This window comes from Lepeophtheirus salmonis, chromosome 13, assembly GCF_016086655.4.
Source record: "Lepeophtheirus salmonis chromosome 13, UVic_Lsal_1.4, whole genome shotgun sequence".
NCBI classification, from domain to species: Eukaryota; Metazoa; Arthropoda; class Copepoda; order Siphonostomatoida; family Caligidae; genus Lepeophtheirus; species Lepeophtheirus salmonis.
The window spans coordinates 17119989-17140298 of NC_052143.2; the positions used below are offsets into that span (position 1 = coordinate 17119989).

General features: G+C 33.9%; 3 protein-coding genes across 3 annotated transcripts; 1 reads left to right on the plus strand and 2 right to left on the minus strand.

Moving 5' to 3' along the window:
• Positions 1 to 4463: 4463 nt before the first annotated feature.
• Positions 4464 to 7740, minus strand: LOC121127568 (uncharacterized). Its single transcript, XM_040722982.2, has one exon. It carries the CDS (start codon positions 7487 to 7489, stop codon positions 4658 to 4660), a length of 2832 nt encoding a protein of 943 aa, XP_040578916.1. The 5' UTR covers positions 7490 to 7740; the 3' UTR covers positions 4464 to 4657.
• Positions 7741 to 10259: 2519 nt separating this feature from the next.
• LOC121128337 (kinesin-like protein Nod) lies at positions 10260 to 13105 on the plus strand. The gene is made up of 5 exons (XM_040723921.2): positions 10260 to 10714; positions 10776 to 11334; positions 11402 to 12045; positions 12172 to 12557; positions 12658 to 13105. The coding sequence occupies exons 1-5, from the start codon at positions 10439 to 10441 to the stop codon at positions 12761 to 12763; spliced, it is 1971 nt and encodes a 656-aa protein (XP_040579855.1). The 5' UTR covers positions 10260 to 10438; the 3' UTR covers positions 12764 to 13105.
• Positions 12808 to 19888, minus strand: LOC121127768 (murinoglobulin-1). Its single transcript, XM_040723252.2, has 4 exons — positions 19238 to 19888; positions 18814 to 18968; positions 13930 to 18342; positions 12808 to 13863 (listed from the first exon to the last, which is right to left on the minus strand). Exons 1-4 carry the CDS (start codon positions 19338 to 19340, stop codon positions 13417 to 13419), a joined length of 5118 nt encoding a protein of 1705 aa, XP_040579186.1. The 5' UTR covers positions 19341 to 19888; the 3' UTR covers positions 12808 to 13416.
• Between the last annotated feature and the right edge of the window lie 422 nt (positions 19889 to 20310).

Sequence of the window (20310 nt, forward strand, 5' to 3'; positions counted from 1 at the left end):
CAGATTCGCACTTACGTTCTGATACAATGCCCAGGAATCTAGAATTTCTGGTTAGCGAACTCTATAACTGGTTTACTAGATCTTGCTTGAGACAGCTGGCTTAAATGTTATTTTATTTAAACTAATAAATTATAAAAATGACTCTCTGAAAATTGTGCAAGCAAGCCAGACAAGATTTTATTTATAGGTTCTGCTGTACAAAGAGTTTGTGACCAATGGATGGAGCAAAAAACTAATTTTAGTTATATCAAATCTAAGTGTTACATATCGGAAATGCTCCAATCTTTATACTGTGATGAATATAATCATGGTTATTTGTTATTTTTTTAAATCTGTACGAATGATGTCCAAAGAGTCAAGAAGATTTTGTGTCCAATGATAGTGATCCGACCAAATTTTGCTTGTAGGCTTGACTCTTTCAGTTGAAAATTTGATAAATAGAGTTATACTTCCTACCAATCAGCATCGGGTTTCATATGTAATCTAGAAGAATAACTTGTTTCTAAATTGTACTTAAGATATGAAGGTGAAAATTTCCTCTCACTTGTTGGAGGATCGAGATAAGAACCTCGGGATCGATGTTCTCAATTTTTGATGAAGCGTATTAAAGTACTTAGAAATAGGCTTTCCGACAATGTGAAGTTATGAAAGACAATCTTAATGTTTAGTGTTGGTAACACTTTGTCTGTACTGAAAAAGTCCATAGTACCCTTATTAAAATCATTGGATATACCTTCAGAGGAAATAACAAAAATAGAAAACCCCTGTCAAATGGCTAGAAACAAAAGACACAGTAAAATTTTAGTCGTCTAATCTAGATCCTTTTACTGAGCTAAATTATGTTGCCTGAACAATATTGAGTTTGCCTGATTCCAATGCTGAAGTTGAAAGGGTATTCTGCCTAATCGATTTTATAAAAACCAAGTTGAGGAATAAAATGGATCCTGAAACAGTAAATGCACTACTTCATATTATAAGATATGATAATAGATTTATAAAAAAATATTTAGCTGATTTTTCAGCTGTTTTTTATTGAATCTAGCTGATTTTAGAAGTAGATCTAGCTGATTTTGCTTATATCCACCTGGCAACACTGAATATATATATATATTTATAAACTTACAACCCGCGGTGGGGGTGGGTGCAGGAGTTTATTAAAGGGATTACGAGGATTGGAGTTTATATTGATAGTCATTAGACTTAAATATTATTTACTATTATTAAAATCTGCTAAAGAATTAACTTTGATAATTATCAAAGACGAATGAGCGTTTCATAAGAATTTTCATTTTTGATATTTTTCGTCCTTTTTTTGGATTATTCTTGATTTCAATCAACAGAATGATTAAAAATATGATATTTTTTCCCTGACTTAGTGTAGAAAAAAGTCATTTTAATAAGTTTTCTTGTATCTTTCACCCAAGCAGATAATCATATAATAATAGGACAAATTTCTAAATTTGTATAGTCCCAATTTTCTCCGAATTGGCTGCTCAAAACGAAAAATGGATGCCAAATTTAGATTCAGCACAACAAATGAGTAAATTACAATAGTTTTTTTGCAAATGCGCAATTGAGCAGTTTATACTAGTATAATCGTTCGTTATATCATATTCATATCATCGATTTTGGGTTTGGTACTGTAATAATCATGATATAGTTGCAAAAACTTAGCTTTTCTTGTTATTTTCATAACCGTCAAACAACGTCATAATAACTTAAGTATGATCGGTCAATGTTATTATTTAGTTGTCTCATGGTTATCAAAATAACGAATCTATTTCATATATTTATAACCATGAGTCAACGTAAATATAACGTTTGTTTCTGGTAAAGTTCCAACCAATCTTTATTTCACCATATTCTTTCGTTAATATTACGTTATTTGTTGGCTGGGTAGGAGCTTTTTTATTCATCTGCATGTAGTCTCTTGATGTCCATGACTATGAGCGTTCCCTGGTTTATATATATTCTAGCCAGAGGGCGCTCTAGAGAATGCACGATTTTTTTTAATATTTTACAAGTTGTCATACAAAAAATATTATTTCAGTTCATTCCAGGGTCCAGATTTCTCATATAGATATAACAGACTTACATGAAATTACCAGAATATAAAATGTAATTTATTACGTCAACAGATTTATAGGCTTAAGCATAATGAAATATTTACAACAAATATTAACTTGGCTAAATTCATCTTTATCAAATATTACAGAAAAATTAAGTAAAGACTACAAGAAACACATTATTAAATTTAATAATCCAAGAATAATAGTCTTGGATAATGACAGCAAAGTGTCAAATAATCACAAATTTAATAACTTTTTAAATAAAATATCTTGTACAATATATACAATTTGTTTGTAATTTTTTTTGTATGAACAGCCAAAATCATTCTGCTAGAAAAAGAAACAATTTATCAGATACAAGTAAGTCTGCTAAATGAATTAATAAGCTTTGATCATTAAATTCATAAATTTCGATTGAGTTCCTATTTATAAATAAATAAATGTACCAAGTAGAGTTGTTAACAATCTAATTTTTTCCTGTAATGTTTTCTACAAGTTTCATATAAATTATACAATTTCTTAATCATATAGCTATTATAAATATTCACATATCATAATGTCGATTAGTAGTTCTGTACTCTGATTGATTTCAAGAAATGCTGAGCTGCTTTGTTGATTATAGAAATATTCAGAAGTTGATGATTGGATCAACCCCATATTTAATTAATATCTTGGGTTCTAGAATTGAAACAGTTTTTATAAGATTATAATCTGGACGAAGCTCAAGCATGATACAATGCCCTTTGAAAGTTTATTACTATAGCATTGACGTTAATCCGTCTCTGTTAAGTATTATATTTAATAATAAATTATAATAATAATTGAAAAACGACCTACGGAGGAGAAAATAAGTATTTGATGGCTTGCCGATTTTGTAAGTTTGCCCACTGACAAAGAAAGAACGGTGTATAACATTAATGGTAGGTTTACTTTAACAGTGAGGGACATTTGATTTGAACAAAACGTAAGTGTTAGGAGGAAGAAAAATCCCCATCGTCAAGCATTAGGGTGGAAGCATTATGTTTTGGGAGTGTTTCTCTGCGAGAAGGAAATGACAGCTTCACCACATCGAAGAGAGGATGGCCCATCCTCGATGAAATGTTGGGTAACAACCTCCTTACCTCAGGAATCCAAATTCTCGAAAACAACTGCAAAAGCCCTGTTTTTGCAAACAAAGTAAAAAACAGAATTTATTGATATTGTAAAGAGAAACACAAACCTACCATTTTTTTCCTACTTTCACAAACAAACAAAATTATAGAGAATAAAGTTGTCGAAAAATTACCCTCAATAACTGGTTCATTTTTTACAAAAATTGCTAAAATTATTGGATGAAATATTCCGGAAATTTGAAATACAGTTAAGAGTCTATAATTTTAAGTCAAAATACATTGTTTAGTGGCATTTCTTCTTAAAAATTGACATTTGATGAAAAATTATTCAGAGAATGACAAATATTTTAGTTTAGCATTAATAAATGTGTCATATTTATACGTTAAGAAGTATACAAACATTATTTTATCTATAAATCCTATTTGGGATGATTCTATTTGACCTTTGTAATGTTTAAAAAAAAAAAATCAAACATGAGATATAATTAGTGTTAAAAAAATTAATGAACTAACTTATTTAATTATTTAATACTCTCTTTTACCGTATCTATGGAATTATCCGAAAATCCCTTCTCAGAGATTTATAATAAAATCATGTGTATACTCCTTCAAAAATGCTATAAAATAACCTATTAAAACTAGTAAGTTGTTGTGCCATACCTATGGCAAAACAATTCATTGAAAAAATGTTTTATTTTAGTATTCATTAACATCCATTCAATTCAGACAATTCTACGTTATTAAAAATCTTCTTTTTCTTATGTTTTTTCTCGAGTAAATTGGCAAGAAAGAGATTTATTATTTGTGTATTTTCAAATTTTGATATATTATTGGGATAATCCCTTAGATTTTTACACGAAAATGGAATACTTTATTGAATTGATATATTCTCATTATATTGATTTAATTGAACGTAGACGCGCTTGACACGTAGAATACAAATAAATAGTGTTGTGTAAGTCCTTATTTATTCTATCTAGTCCAGTCTTACAATACTCAGTCATTACTACTAGAACTGATTCAAAAAGTAAAGAAATGAAGTTGAGTGACATAAACTTGAGTAACGTCACCAAGGACCAAACTGAATAAGTTTTAGTACTGATATGCAGAATTGAACTGAACTGGACAAATACTGTATCCTTCAACCTTAAAGAAGGACCAACACAACAATACACTAAATATGTAGCTATTTGTATATTTAAATCAATAATTCCCAGCCAAGGAAGAAGTATTAGTTTTTAGTCTTCTAACAATTTATTCTTTTGGAAAGAGATTAAAATACTTTCTTTTTATAGTTCATTTATGTAGGTACTTGTATTTCCAAGTATAAAAACAACTAGGCAATCAATACCAATATCTAAAAACTAATATATAAATGTATTTGAAAAACGTTTTTTTGTACCACTCTTATAAAGTAGCAAAGGCCAAAACAATGTTCATCGATTAGGACCACCTCAATAGAATGAATATGCATCATCAAATATTTTCCTCCTTTTTATTACTATTATTCAGTTTTCCAAGGGAAATAAGAGCCACCCTCTTTCGAGGAACAGCAGGAGGTGGATTGTTGGGAGTAGATTGTATCCTGGATTTCATTTGTCGCTCACGTTCTTCTGGCGTTAGAACTTTGACAAAATTAGTTATTAAGCACTTTGAAGTAGAAACAGCAGATACATTCGGAGTAAGACACTCATTCTGTTGTTCGGAAAGAATGGCTTTGGTAACAGTCGTAGGTTTAGGCGTTGCATTATTATGTACTTTATTATTCCCTCCACTAGGTTGTTCCAGGTTATAAATCCACGAATTATTAGGGATTTCAATTGGAGAGTCTTTTGGCATATATTTAGAAAGAAATTCTTCTTTCACCATCCATGCCTTGCGATTTAGCTCTGGAACTTTTCGATATTCAGCTATTTCACCAATTTTATCGATGATCCTTCTCTTGGAAAAAGATTGTTTGACCGGAGTTGAGTTTCCACGTTCTGTCGATGAATGCGAGTTCTCCAAATAAGCAGCAAATTCCTTGGCCATAAACGGCTTATTATGGCTATTCGCGTGAACCAATCTAACCAAGTTGCATATTGCTTCTTCAGGAATAGATTTAAAACCTCCTTTGCGATTCGGTGTAGGATCAGAATCTAATAGATTAACACCAGGAGTGCCATTGGTACTTTCATTCATTGGTGAGTACATTGATGCCGACAAAGAGGTTTGGATAACACCTGAGCCCAAAATAACAGCACTCATGGGTGACAATATCCTAGTTAGCTGCTCTGCAGCAAATGCTTGAGTGGAGTCATCACCTATCCACAAACAACCAAAGACTTTTGGCTTAAGTTTCATGGGCTTTTTTCGCTTGTATTCTTCTTCAAAAGCTTGAGCCTTTAGCTTTTGCTTCATAATTTCTAGATCTTCATTATATCCTCCCTCTTCACACTCTCCATCTTCTTCTTCCTCGTGTAGGATTTCCTCTTTATCCAACACACCATGACCCACAAAGAATCCATCGTCATCTTCTTCTTCTTGAGCATCCTCCTCTTCCTCTTCTTTGTCCTTGTCATCATCATCATCACTAAGACTCTCACCTTGTTCTTCCTCTTCCCAATCATCATCCGAGTCATAATCATACTCAAAAAAGTGCTTATCCATAGCAAAAGGGCGGCGCCCGGATATAAAGGAAGTCTTTTTTGTCCATGTTCCCCAATATGGAGGTCTTTGGTTTTCATGGAAATGCAACAATTTAGCCTTTAGTCTTTGCTTCGGTTTACGGGACTCCTCGTCGGATGTAACTGTTCCACTAATTTCATTCAGAACATCTTCTTCGTCAATGATTTCTACATCATCGTCTCCTTCGTCTTTAGGGTCTAAAATCCAAGTTTTATCACATGCACTTTTAACATAATCAGATGATCTAAGAATATTCAAATATAGCGGAGAGTCTTCACTCGGTGTAGAATAAAATAATTTTTCAAACTTATTTTTACGTTCTTCATCAAATTTTGATCTAGACACAGGAGCAAGTCTCATATGATTTTTTATTTGAAAGGAATTAAGGAAATCACTTCCACTCCGATGGGATTCTTCGACACCATGCTTGTCTTTTTTTAAAAAGAAAGAGGCAAATGATTGAACTGTTTTCTCCCTCTTTTTTTTATCTAATTCTTCTTGCTTTAACTTTTCTAACTTTTCTTCATTTTTCTTCCGTTCCTTTTCCAACCTTTCCAACTCTTTCTTCCGTTCTTTTTCTAATTTATCCTCTTCACGCTTTTTTTCTTTCTCTACTCGCTCTTCTTCACGTTTCCGATCCTTCTCTATTCGTTCTTCTTCACGTTTCCGTTCCTTCTCCAAACGTTCTTCATCGCGTTTCCGCTCCTTTTCTAATTTCTCTTCATCCTTCTTCCTTTGCTTTTCGAGTTTCTCAGACTCCTTCTGAAGGCGTTCTAATTCCTTTTTAAAGCGCTCATCCTCCTTTTTTTTGGACTTGGAATCATCTGTTAACCTTCTTTTACGACTTGGAGTAGAGTCCAAGGATTTTTCTGGAGTGTCGTCCATAGCAGATTTTTCAGTACTTTTATGCGAGTTAATTTCATCAACAATAGCTTGTAACACTTTTAAATTGTGAATATTAGAGTCTAATTTTATTTGAAGGTCGTTTCGTCGGGTTGTCAAAGATTCAAACTTGATTTTATGTTGTTGAGCGAGTAAAAAGTCTTGTTTCTCAACAGCCTGATCCATTGCATCTTTACTATCTGTTATTTGAATACTCAGACGACCAATTTCCACACGGATTTTTCGCTTTTTATCCTTGATAGATGGAGTATCCAGTTCGGAGATGGGATTTTCCCCATCACCTATTATGACAGATACACACAGAGGAGTTGGAGTGGCGCTGGAGCTACGAGTAGGGGTGGAGGAACCCTCTTTCTTCAACCCTTTCCTCCTCAATGTTCCCTCCTTGAGAACCCGCTCCACGGAGGGAGTCAGCCTTCCTTTCTCTCCGCCTGTCTCCTCCGCCTCCTCCTTGAGAGAAGGAGAGTCCAAGGAGCAAGAGGAGGAGGAGGAGGAAGAGAGATCCTCCATCTTCTCAAGGGGCTCCAGAGGTGGGGAGGGGCAAGAAGAGGAAATGCAGTCCTGTAAGACGCCCTCATCCGTCTTTACTTCTCCTTCTGTTCGAAGGATTTTCGACTCTGGAAGAGCTTCCTCATTTCCAGAGATCTTCCGCTTCTTTTGGCTGAGCTCACATTTGTTAACGGGAGCAAACGGGAGACGAAGTTGCCGCAGTTTCTTGCTTGGATCCGGAGAGCTCATCTTCTCGCAAAGTGGATCCCTCAACAAGGACGCTTCTTACTTCTTAGAGATGGAAGGAATGGAATGAGGAGAATACAGAATGCTGAATGCCCCTTTCACCTTTGCCTCGTCTGGAATCTTGAGTCTTCTCTTTCTTCTCACTTCTCAATCTTTCCTCTCTTCTGAGCACAATCCACTTTAATTTTTTACCGCGCATCCAAACTCAGTTGCTGCTACCTATAGGCTATAGCCTATAGGCAGCTAGCACATAGATCATGGACTTATATACACATGGACTGGCATAAGCTCTAGTTCAGCAACCTCATCCAAGAGAATAAACGAAAATGATGAAGCACAAGGTTAATAGAAATACATATTTCTATTATTACTAGAAGGTCCTTGGTTAATATCGAATAATATAAATATAATTTAAGAACTAGAAGAGCAATAGGGGTAGTTCTGATATATGAGCAGCCTGCATTAAACAGCTGAAATCCAGGTCAACAACTGATTATTTATTTATTAAAAATATCTACCTCAGTCTCATGTTATCACTTGTCTGTTATTAGTTAAGCAATATTATTTTTTTAGTAATATTAAATATATCTTCATCTAAAAAATCGAAATGCCTTGTTGCTGACCTTGTGAATCGTTGCTTCTACGCTCAAGAATGCATAAATTCCTTCAGATCTTCTACAATCATCGTATACTTCTCCATATTTTTCATATGAACTACTGATAAGGTGCTTCTTTTTTCTCGATAGTTTTGTCTACAAAATATATTTTATTCTGCTATTGTATATAAACAGTTATTGTATCAAATCATCCTATAGTTATCTATTGAACTGAAGAGTTACACAAAGAAAAATATAATGGAAAATACATTGAGTAATAAAGAAATTTCGCATTCTCCACCCAAAAAATCCTTCATTGAAACACAAGTGTTCGATTTTCCTTAAGTCAACTCTTTCCTTGATGAGAGTCTTTAATCCAAATAACGCACGAATCACTACTAAATATCACTATATAAGTCTCTATCATAAATAACAATTCCATTTATAAGTTTGAATTCGTGCAGTACTGCAAATATGAATAATGATACATCTTGAACCCTACATGCCTCAATCACAATTTCCTTAGTATTCGTAAGATTATTTTACATTTGGAAAACAATTAGAAGATTATTTTAAACTCTGAAATATAATATGCTCCTTTTCCCTCCATATTTTTCTCTATAATGCATTATTCTATTATCCTATTACATATAAATAGTTGGAAACGGTTAAGTGACTATGTGTTTTAACAAATATAAGTGACTTAAAATCTTCAATGGATTTTTATTATAATATCTGAATGTCGCTGGTAATTTCCAAACTTATTGACTCAGGACTCTTATTTTAAACGGCGAAATTGCTTGTAAACATATTGGAATATTACTCTCTCGAAGATTTACGATCTTTACTAAACTAAATAAATTACTGAATGTGTGTTACACGTGCTAATTATAAGTTGTTCGATTAAATACAATAGTTCAAATGTATCAAAATAATAATATGATGGTTTGAGTATTATTTGAACAAATAAAAATAATTAGAACATCAATGGTATTCTTCGAAATCCTGCATTGTCCTCCGAGGACAATTACTATAATAATTTTATTAAACCCACTAAAAATGTACATTTTATTTGCGTCAAATAAATATTATAAATGAAAAGCAGTACTTATTACATAACCATTGAATAACAATATCATAGATTCCTAAAAAGTAATAAATAAAAATGTTTAGAGGATCACTATTTCAAAACCTATAACGAAATAAAAAAAAAAGTTTTCAACATAAATTTCAACACTTTACTAATATATTAAGGTAGATATTTTTTTTTTATATTTTCTGTTGCTCCCTCCTTTCATTTGGTAGACACGTTGGCCTTCCAGTTCTTTATATATATTATTTGGTTAATATGCATTATTTAATTACCAACAATTAATTGATACCGTCATTTCATTTTGATCTATTCAAATTACATTATTATTAAGAATTTATGAATAATATAGCCCTGGGCATTTGAACTTTATAATGCGGTACAGAATACTTGTATTTTTGTGATTTTTATCAATATATTCAAAAACGATACCATTAGTATATAGATTATCCATAGAATATTCAATTACTGTATTGTTCTTATATCAAGTCTTCAATATCAAGTTTGGATCTATATGCATGACAAAGAATCTTCAATAAAGATTTTTACGTCACCCCATGACAACAAATGGGTAAAACAATTAATTTTAATTGGTTATTTTGTACGATTAATTTTAGGATCGATTTTTGAAGGACTAAGTACATCATGTGATAATGAATATCCAAGATGGGATTTGCGGATAACTCCTTAAATACGGAGAAATAGGATTAGAGATACACATTATGCAACGATACTTATAAATAAAGAAGTAACAATAATGTATTGAATAACAAAATAAATTGTGCATCGATTGATAATTTGCCACTTCATGAAAATTAATTATATTTATCCTGGGGATGAGGAGGTTACTTAGTAAGATTGTGTGCCAGTTCAAATATATATGTATCATTAATATTGGCCATCTCATCCCAACACTATGTAACTATTTCCAAGTAACCTTGTCTATTTCTTCTACAAAGAGAGTAAAGAAAAGAACAGACATAGAATGAAGAGCAGAGTATTATCTCTATCCTAGGTTGCGTGATTTATTTGTGGATTTCATTTGGCACTTCTGAACACAGGTCTCTCTTTCTTTCTATTCTGGCCTATTAGCTCTCAAATTTAAAGTTTCTTAGCTAAGAAAAAGCTCTAGGCTGTCCCTCCCTGCCTTGAATCCGATTTCAAGTTTCAACTCGCCCCGCCAAACATTTGACATTTCAATTGTTTTGTGTTTTAGTTTGTTCTTTGGAGAGAAAAACCAAAAGAAAGGGATTAATCCTCTGCTCAATGGATCTTCTCTCTGTGCTTGTTCGTTGTCGTGGAGCCTCTGCCTATCTCCAAGCGAATCCCGAGGAGAATAGTGTGTCACTCGAGTCCAGCAAAGGTTCCGGACTCTTTTTATTTGATGGAGTGATTCCAGCGGATCAAAGACAAGGGGAACTCTATGAAGCTCACCTTGAGCCTATCATTAGAGAATCTCTTCGAAATGAAGCATCCGTGACTGTGTTTGCGTATGGACAAACCGGAACGGGGAAGACGTACACGATGGGCACGAATCCCGGCGTAAGGAGTAGAAATGGTTGTTGAGCGGACCTCCTCTCATGTTGTTTGAATTCCTTTGCAGAGTGTGGGTGAGGAGGGTGAGGAGAAGGGCGCCATTCCCAGAGTCGTGCATCAGGTCTTGGAGCATCTCAAGTCGGATCCAATGCAGTGGAGCAAGACCTCCCTCCAAGTGTCTTTTTTCGAGATTTACAACGAGCAGATCTTCGATCTCCTCATGGGCGAACGAGTGCCGCTCCTTTTGAAGGAAGACCAAAATCATCAATTCAACATTCTGTCTCTCAGCTCCATTCCCGTTGAATCCTATCAAGAGGTGATGCAGATCCTTGTGGAAGGAGGAGAAACACGGTCCATTGGAGTTACGGGGTCCAACCGCGCTTCCTCTCGCTCTCATGCCATTTTTACGTTAAGTATAAAATGTGAGAATGCCTTCTTTAAAATCAATATGGTGGATTTAGCCGGATCAGAATGTCTGAAGCGAACGCATGCTACAGGACAAACACTCATTGAAGGACTCAATATCAACAAATCGCTTCTTGCTCTGGGAAATGTGATTGAATCTCTTTGTTCGAAAAAAGCGCATATACCGTTCAGAGACTCTGTTTTGACCAAAATTCTTAGAGGTAGTTACTTCTATCAATTCAGGCTGGGCTAGATTTTGATTTTTGAATTTTTTACTTTATTTTACAGAATGTCTGCAGTCTTCGGCCTGTTATACTGTTATGATAGCATGCGTAAGTCATAAAGAAAAAGATATAACAGATACTGCTAATACCCTTCGTTATGCCTACAGGGCAAAAAGAATAAAAAAACAATCCATTTCGTTAAAAAAGAAATATGTTTCTGGTACACCTTATAAACAAAATTCAAGGATGTGGGACTCCACAATAAAGTCCTACTACCCCTTTAAAACCCCGCAAAATAGTAGATTGGTGAATGATCATCGTTCTAATTGGCTATCTTCGACTACAATTAAAGCCTATCCGCATAGTTGTCTTGAAGAACCGCCAGATAATTATATTCCTGAAATATCAAATATATCTCTAAGTTCGACTATGACTTCAAATACTGGATTTGATCCCATATTCCGACAGTATAATGAAGAATGTGAAAATACTATAGTTCGTCATATACAGCCCTTAATTCAGGAGATAAAAGACTTGCGTCAGCAATTAGGAACTCACCAGAAAAGAAAAAGCAAATTAAGAAGTCCTAATATTTTGGGAATTGAATCTTCTCCAGAATATGACATTACATTGAAAGCTCCAAGTAGGAATTCCCGAAGAACTAGTAGATCTGTATTAAAAGATGTCACTAATGACATTCACGTACAGGTATGATTAAATAAAGATATTTTTAATTGACCGAGAATGTTTGCAAATTATTTCAAACATTTATCACTTTATTGAGGCTTAAGTAAGAAGTAAAAGAAAAAAATAACTTTGTTTCCATTATTGTAGAAGGAAAATGTGTTGCTTATGTCCATGATGGAGAAAGAATTAGGGATTAATCCCTCGAGTCCTATTTTATTTGAAAATAGAAAAACACGACGACAAGCTATAATAAACGATAAATATATGGAGGAAACTCTTAAAAGCGTTCGTAAGTCCTTGTCTGATAAAAAATATGAGTCTAGTAGAAGAAGAAGTGTGCGTCTTCAGGAAAAAAATTTGAAAAGGAACAGTGAAATCCAGCATCCCATGAATGTAGCTGAAAATTGGAGCGTTCAGTCTCAAGAAAGTCATAACGAAAATGTATTAAAAATTTTGAATTCAGGCAATATGAGAGTACTCCAGGCTTTGCCAGCTATTGGTCCTAAGTCAGCTATGGTTATTCATATGTATAGGTAAGTGATAGTATCAGACCATTTATATAAGAGACTGCATTTAATGTTATGGGGTGGTGCTCCCATGTTTGCTAATTTTTGTTTCTTTTTTTGCTTTCAGGAATTTGAATGGTTCATTAGAGAGTATAGAAAGTTTAAAAACTATTAAGGGTTTATCTAAATCCTTTTATATTAAATTCATAACTCAAAATCAAATCGTTCTTTAAACATCTTTTTTTTTTTAATGACTGATCCTTTTTTAATGGGTAACTAATTTTGATTGATATTATTTATTTAAGTTTCATCAACACTCAATCAAGCGTTTATAATCATAACATATTTAAGTCATAATTGTCTACAAGGAAGACATTAATTAGAGTACATACTTCAACCTTCATATTTATACCGTTTAAAAAATGTTTAGTGGACTCTTTTTCTTGTTTTAGCTCCATGTTACGAAAATCAATATTGGTATATCATCCTATGTTTATTTTATTTTTAATAACATAAAATGTCAATATATATTTATCATACTAAGTGTAAAATATAATACTTTTTTTCTTCTGAAATCAGAGCTCGGCGACTTTATTTGTAGCTTGATTACAAAAAATATTTATAATTGTAACACTAATTTAAAGGAGTGCACTGTCAAATCAGTTTTGAAACAAGACTGTAAACTGAATTTAATTACTGGATTTTAATCGTGACAGGATTTAGAAGAAATAAATAAGTTCTTTAGGGGAATAATGGCATGCATATTAAATCTCTCTTTTTTTTACAGATAAAATTTGTATATAATAATAATTAATATAAGAACTCATTTCCCTGATTATGTGACTACAGCGTGAATAAGTTCATTTCTACATGATTGATTGAAAAATCATTCAATATTATATGTGGTTGTAAATACATCTTCTTGAGAATAGTAGTCAAAAATTTTGATAAGAGCGGGTCTAAGATTTTCCACTTGGCTGACTTCTTTCACTTCAAAGTTCCAACAATGATTCTCCTCTTTTTTTAATCCATTAAAATAAAGAACAAATTTTCTTTCGTCTTTGTTAATTTCGTACTTCTCCACACCCGACTCAAGCTCATTTAAAAGGACTTCCAAGGAGCTTTCAACTATGTCATAACCACTGAGAAGCTCTACTTCTAGTAGAACCATATTTGTTTCTAATTTATCACCAATATAACTTGAACAAATATGAAGAGTTGTTTTATTGGCTTCGGCTCGAATGAGAAACTTGGCATTTTCGTCCTTTTCTTCCTTCACGTTGTAACGGACTATTGTGGAGAATGTGTAGCAGCCCTTGCCAGTACTATTGACCTATATATATATATTCATATATTAGTTACTGCAGATTCAAATAAAATAAAATAAAAATGAGTTTACCTTTAAGTCGTGAAGATTGTCGATTTTAATTCTATTAAACAACAGCTTGTTATCCTCATCAATATCAAAAGTATCAATTTCAGAGGTTTTGTTAGAGAATTGAATGTTCAAACTTGTGTCATTTTCATACACCATAGTTGAGTACATGCTGATGGCCTGAAGCGCAATCACTGTATCTTGGGTCGAAATAAACCCACCTCTTCCATTTCTGTGTCCGGATATCCATCGAATGGCACTAAGTGCATCAATAAGCTCATCATTGAAGAGTAGAGTCATGACATTGTAGGCAGTCATTTCCACAGATCTTGAGAGAGAGTTATTTGTTTGCCAATACAGATATCCTTTATCATTTGTTTTCGATTCCTTCATTAGATCTTTGAAAAGGCCCACTCCTTTGATCTCTTCAAATTCTTCTCCAATTTCTTTTTTTAAGTCAGGCTTGGTTTCAAGAAGATGAATGGCATAAGTCTTGAGGGATTGAGCATAAAGTGATTCACCATCTTGGTCTAATTTTTTAAGGTCATCCATCTCCTCTATGGATTCATCTGGAGAATCCCCACTTTCTTCTGTATCCTTTTCAGTTTGAGATACTTTAATGCATCTGAGAGCTTTATGAATTACTTTGGAATCGATGGAATCTCCCAAGTCTGCAGTATATTTAGCCTCAAATAATGTAACTAAGACATGGGATGTAAGAGTCTCTCGAGGAGAATTGACAGAATAGGCATAACCCTCATTATGGAAACATCCAGTTTCGAAGTCTTGTCTTTTTATTATCCATTTAACTGATTTTTGCAAAAGTTTCATATCTACATCAATATATTTAGATGCTTGGGAAAATGCCTTTACAACATACGCTGTAAGCCACATTGAGCCTTCTTCTTCACTGCTCTTAGGACCCCAAATAGAATAGCCTCCATCCCTATGACGGAATTTTCTATTCTGACGATCGTAACCTGTCTGAATATATCCCTTTGCTTTTGATTCAAGTGATGGTAAAGACTTTCCAATTGATTTTAGATAATCCAATAAGTATATATTCGGCACCATTCGTATCATTGTTTGCTCTCCACAACCAGTAGGAAGAGCAACAAGTCCATCCAAGTTCTTAACTGCAGGGGCCATGATGTCTCCTGAGATTCCAAACCATGCTCGAACAGAGTCATCGACAAGATTCGTTTCAGGTAAGATCGTATCTTCTAGGGCCAAGTCTTTCTGTTCACCACATAAAAAGTAAGATTTTACAACTTCCTTAGGGAATCCTTCTGGACGGACATTAATTGATTTAACTAGAGTATCAGCGTACCCAACAGATTCTTTTGAAACACCACCACAGGACTCGTCTTCAACAATTTCAGCTTTGACTGTCAAATTGACCTTGCCTAATTTGTTGAGCTTAATGTATAAATCAATAGGAACGTTTCCACCAGGATTTACACATATAAATTCTTCTGATTTATTGACAACTGAATATTCTTCAGACGCTTCAATGCTCAACTTCATAGGCAAAGGCCCTTCAACTTTATTGAACACCGTAGCATTGACCTGTAAAACTTCGCCACGTTTTGCAGAGTAAGGAGAGTTAAGGTCAGCAAAGAAATCTTGAGATACTTTTAATTCTGATCTTTCGGCCACCGAAAATCCTGTTTCCAGGTTGGAACAGAAAGCGTCAGCAACCCAAGTTGTGATTGTGTGAGGAGTTTTCTTTTCTACCGTGGCTTCAACTTCCTCTTCCAAATCAACAATTTCGAAAAGCCATGTTTCTGGAAAGTAGTCCCGAATCTTAACATCTTGCTCTTGTACAGACAACAAAACTTGTCCTTGTTTATTACTAGTTGGACCAACAATATCAGACTCCAATCTATCTACAGAGCCAAAACCCGATTGAGGAGAAGCAGCTGCACTAAATGCAACTGGAATAGGTTTATACTGATACGTTGAATCTATGTCATCAAATTGATCAGAATCAACGACACTACTGCATGATGGATCTTGAATCAATTTATCACTCATAATAAACAACCCAAGGTCTTCCATTGACTGAAATAAATGTTCGGCATTTTTACACTCATCAGAACTTGTAATATCCCTCACAATTCGTTTTTTAGCCAACTCTTCTCTCACCTCTTGTATTTTCCCAGTTGTTACTTTATTAGGATTTTCTATTAAATCTGCTGATTTATCAATAACACTATAGGCACAAAGAGATTTTGGTTTGTATTTGATTTTAAGAGAAATCGATTGACCAGGATTAGTTTCTTGAGGGACCCATTCAATTTTCGGTTTTTCGGCACAAGATTCTGACTCGTACTTCCTAACATAACTAAGAGTTTTCCCGCTTTCAAGATCTCTGGTATAAACGAGTAAATTAATCATTTTAGTTACTTTTCCTTCTTGAGGAAAGGGTCTATTTAAAGAAATGACAAAAGTCTTCAGCACATTATCACTCGAATCCATTGAAGAATTGACATATCCAAGTTCATCCATTTGAATAAGACCCTCTAAATACTTAGAGGTGTCATTGGAATCAACTGAAACCAAATGGTTTCCAGAGGCAATTAGAGAACCTCCAGATGATACAACATAATTTAAATCAACTGTAGTCCCCATTTGTCCTTGGAAATAAACAGTGAATTCAGAAGTACCCTCACAGTCGAACTTGACCTTTTTATCTTCAATCAGTTTTTCACGAATTGTTAGACGATGTGCATCTCTTCCAATCGTATCATTACTGAGATGAGTCAAAGTTACATCATGTTTACTCTGAGTTAGTTTCATCCTTGTTGTCTCGTTTGCCTCAAAATCCAGTGCTGTTACTTTAACACTCAGTTTGGTTATATTGTCGGGCACACCGTTCAATGGAATACCGAAGGTGATAGAACCATCCTCATCAGACGTTCTTTGTTTGATACAAGTTTCTTTAAATTTAATATCAATCAATTTTTTTCCTAAATCAAAGTAATCATCTTCATCAAATGAATAAAATTGCCTCGAATTGATATGCTGAGTGAAATCTTTGACGTCTTTCCATAATCTAGAGCATATTTCAACACTAGCGCCCTTTATAGGTTTTTTGGAAGCATGTTCCTGAAGTTTAAAGAACATAACATAAGGGAATTGTCCAATAATATGCTCCAAAGAGCTATCTCCAAAATCGAACTCTGCATGTGTAAAAATCACTTTTTCATGTTGAGATGTCTCTTGAACAATCTCAGTACCTTCTTCAGTTAACTTTGCTGTGATAAGGAATGGAATTTCTTTTTGTATGGAAAGTTGGGCAAGCTCAGTATTGTTAATAGAGACAGTGGTACAGGAATCATCCTCTGAAATAACGGCTTTCTTAGTATAATTAGATGAAATACTTGGTGCTCTCCAATAATTAGCTTTTCTGTATGTATGCTCAAATGTGACTTCCACTGATCCCTTAACTTTACTACCATGAGTGTAAATGCCACAGATCTCAAAATCAACCTCCTCACTTTCGCTTAGAATAACATCAGGTCCATTAATTTGAACTTCAAATTTGGGAAGAACAGCTTCATTCACAATGAACGAAGCGACATCAATTGATGAGTCTAGATCATCAACCCCATTAGTAATGACTGAAATTTCCCAGGGTCCCAATTCTGGCTCTTCGTCTAGAAGATATTCAAAATGCCCAATACCCCGAGGATCCAGCTCAACATCTTTAAACTGAGCAAGAACTTGTCTACTTGGTGACTTGACATACACTTCGTTCAATACATTATTCTTTGATGGCCTCAAATCTCCATTCATGGTCAGTACTCTGAATTGAACTAATTGTTTAGGGCGATACTCGTGTTTGTCAGTCTGTATCAGAGTTTGCACGGATACCTTCAAGACTTGAATGGCCTTATAACTTAAAATACGGTAGTCGGAATCGTCAAAGGTTCCCTTGATTTGAAGAATAGCATGATTTTCTTTGAAGCTTGTAGGCAATTTCATATTGAAACATTGTAACTTGTCGCCATTGACTTCGGGCACATATTCGATTTCTTTAAAAATGTCTGTATTCTCATTGATAACATTTTCAGAGGAAAACACATTAATGACGATTTTACCCTTTGATTCAACATTGAAGACCTCTAAGCACATCTCTTCAGGGGATGTTTCATCTGATGCAGTAAATGACTGAGGTAATGTCAGCATGTAACCCTCTTTCTCTACTTTATCTTCTTCATCCTTACTTTCTGGAGAAACAGGCTTCCAAGAAGCAAGGAAACCTCGTCTCTGAGACACAGAATCAGAATGAAATTGTACAACGATGCTACTTGTGTTGAATGTTAAAATGAGATCTTGTCGAATATGTCCACAGAGTTGGCGTAGCTCTGTATAGTTTGTTGCATCGTAGATCTTGATCCAATCCCATGAGCAATACTGATTGTTTTCTAACTGTAAATCAGAAATTATATTACGGTTAGATACAAAAGCCTATCATTGAATAGAGAGGTAAACAAAATCAATATGTACTTTTAGAAGTCATCATAGTTATAATGAAACATAAAATAGTAAATAAGAACTCATAAAATGAGTCATAAATTCTAATCGATAAAGTTTTTAGTGAGTCTAATTAATAAAATATAGCAAAAAAAAATTAAAAAAATGCAACATTTCGGCACAAAGTGCGCTTTAAACTCTCGCCTCTCTTAATTAGGAAATAATTGAATTAACTAATTTGATTATTATTAACAAATAAAAAATTAATCAAATTTCAAACTTGGGAATTCTTGTCCCAAGTTAGAGAACAAGGTACAAACTCTAGTAAAAGATGATTAAATATGCTGGAGTGGCATCTATTAAAGATATGTACATACACATTTAAGATTTTGTCTTAAGCTAATTAATTAATAGTTATGGACTTACGAATAAAATGTGAAATGTCAGCTGAACATATTGTTCTTCAGGAACAGTTATCTTCCATGTTACATTTGAGTTTTCTGGGTAGTCATTGGGAAAGTTGGGCGACTTGAAAATCCCATGGTCTCCTTCCAAATCCGTATGATTTTCCCCTCTTATAACTAAACGTAGGAAAGGTGTAAAAATATATTTATTATATGAATTATTAAAACCCAGTAAGACATTTCAAATTATCTACAACTTCATATCATTAAAGGGGGATAATATTTATATCATATCCATATGTAATGCTCATGTATCAAAAGTTATTTATAGACGTTGTCAAGAAGAATCTAGAGAGACTCCGAATGGAATTACAGTACAAAATAAACTCTGGTGAATGAACATTCTCTAATGTATTATAAATCTCAAATGAAGGACGACAACTTGCCTTTCGGTTCTGGAGGAGTACCAGGAGGGAGGGGGCTGGACGTCGAGCCCAAAATCCCAAGAGGAATACACACAAACAAAACTATACTCAAAGAGACCCGCATCTCTAATGAATAGTACCAGTAGGCAACCTGTTTTATTTATAAGTTTTGTCGTGTCTATGATGTAAAGAGTGAGAACTGAGAGCGAGAGCTGTTGAGAGCCGAGAAGACGACGACGACGGCAACGTGAAGAAGAAGAAGAACAGCAACAAGAGTGACAAAGGGAACGACGAGAACAACGAATAACGATCCTCCGAAAAAAGAGAGAGTACTATGTGCATATATGTATATTATTATAACATAAGGAATTCCCCGTGAAATTGTTAATGTATGGCCGGATTTAGCAATTCTTATCTAACCAAGTTCAGTTTTTTATATAATATATTATTTTGTCGCGAAATGCTGAGGCGCATTTAAAATCCAATGAAGGTCTCTTTTATAACTCTCTTTGCTTTAATACTCTCTTTGTTTCCGATTACAAAAAGTATTCGTCAAATACACTGAATAAAATGCATTACTTAGCTAATACAGGGCTTGAAATATAATATTAATGACTATATGATTCATTTATTCATGATAAGCTCACTAGTTTTTGGCATACATATACATATATGTTCCTTTCTCTTCCTTTAAATTTCGACAACCATGCTACTTTCCTCATGACTATTGATTAATAAATAAAGGAATTGTATACCTAGTACCTACGCAATAATAATTTGTCAAAGTGCCTCTTTTAAGGGTTTTTTATTGAGAATGATCTATATGGAAGAGCAATACAATCACTTAACTTAGTAATGATCAATAAGAATACAGACTAGAAGGAAGAGAAAGTGTGGTCATTCAACTTAAACCATGTAACATTTTGCATTGGTGTTTTTGAGTCTCTTACTTGTGAAGGAAAAAGAAAACATATTTAACCCTAACAATTTATAATAGACGTAACGATTGCTTTATGATCAATTTTAATGCTCAATTATTAGGTAGGCATTTCCAGAAATGCCCAAATATCGGAAAGCTATATTACCAACTATTA

Excerpts from the sequence above, each read along its gene's own strand:
- LOC121127568 (XM_040722982.2), bottom strand. The coding sequence starts at position 7,489 with ATGAGCTCTCCGGATCCAAGCAAGAAACTGCGGCAACTTCGTCTCCCG.
- LOC121128337 (XM_040723921.2), top strand. The coding sequence starts at position 10,439 with ATGGATCTTCTCTCTGTGCTTGTTCGTTGTCGTGGAGCCTCTGCCTAT. Across the intron at positions 10,715-10,775 it reads CGATGGGCACGAATCCCGGC|AGTGTGGGTGAGGAGGGTGA; the intron begins GTAAGGAGTAGA and ends ATTCCTTTGCAG. Across the intron at positions 11,335-11,401 it reads TTTGACCAAAATTCTTAGAG|AATGTCTGCAGTCTTCGGCC; the intron begins GTAGTTACTTCT and ends TTTATTTTACAG.
- LOC121127768 (XM_040723252.2), bottom strand. The coding sequence starts at position 19,340 with ATGCGGGTCTCTTTGAGTATAGTTTTGTTTGTGTGTATTCCTCTTGGG. Across the intron at positions 18,969-19,237 it reads TACTCCTCCAGAACCGAAAG|TTATAAGAGGGGAAAATCAT; the intron begins GCAAGTTGTCGT and ends TCCTACGTTTAG. Across the intron at positions 18,343-18,813 it reads TGACATTTCACATTTTATTC|TTAGAAAACAATCAGTATTG; the intron begins GTAAGTCCATAA and ends TCTGATTTACAG.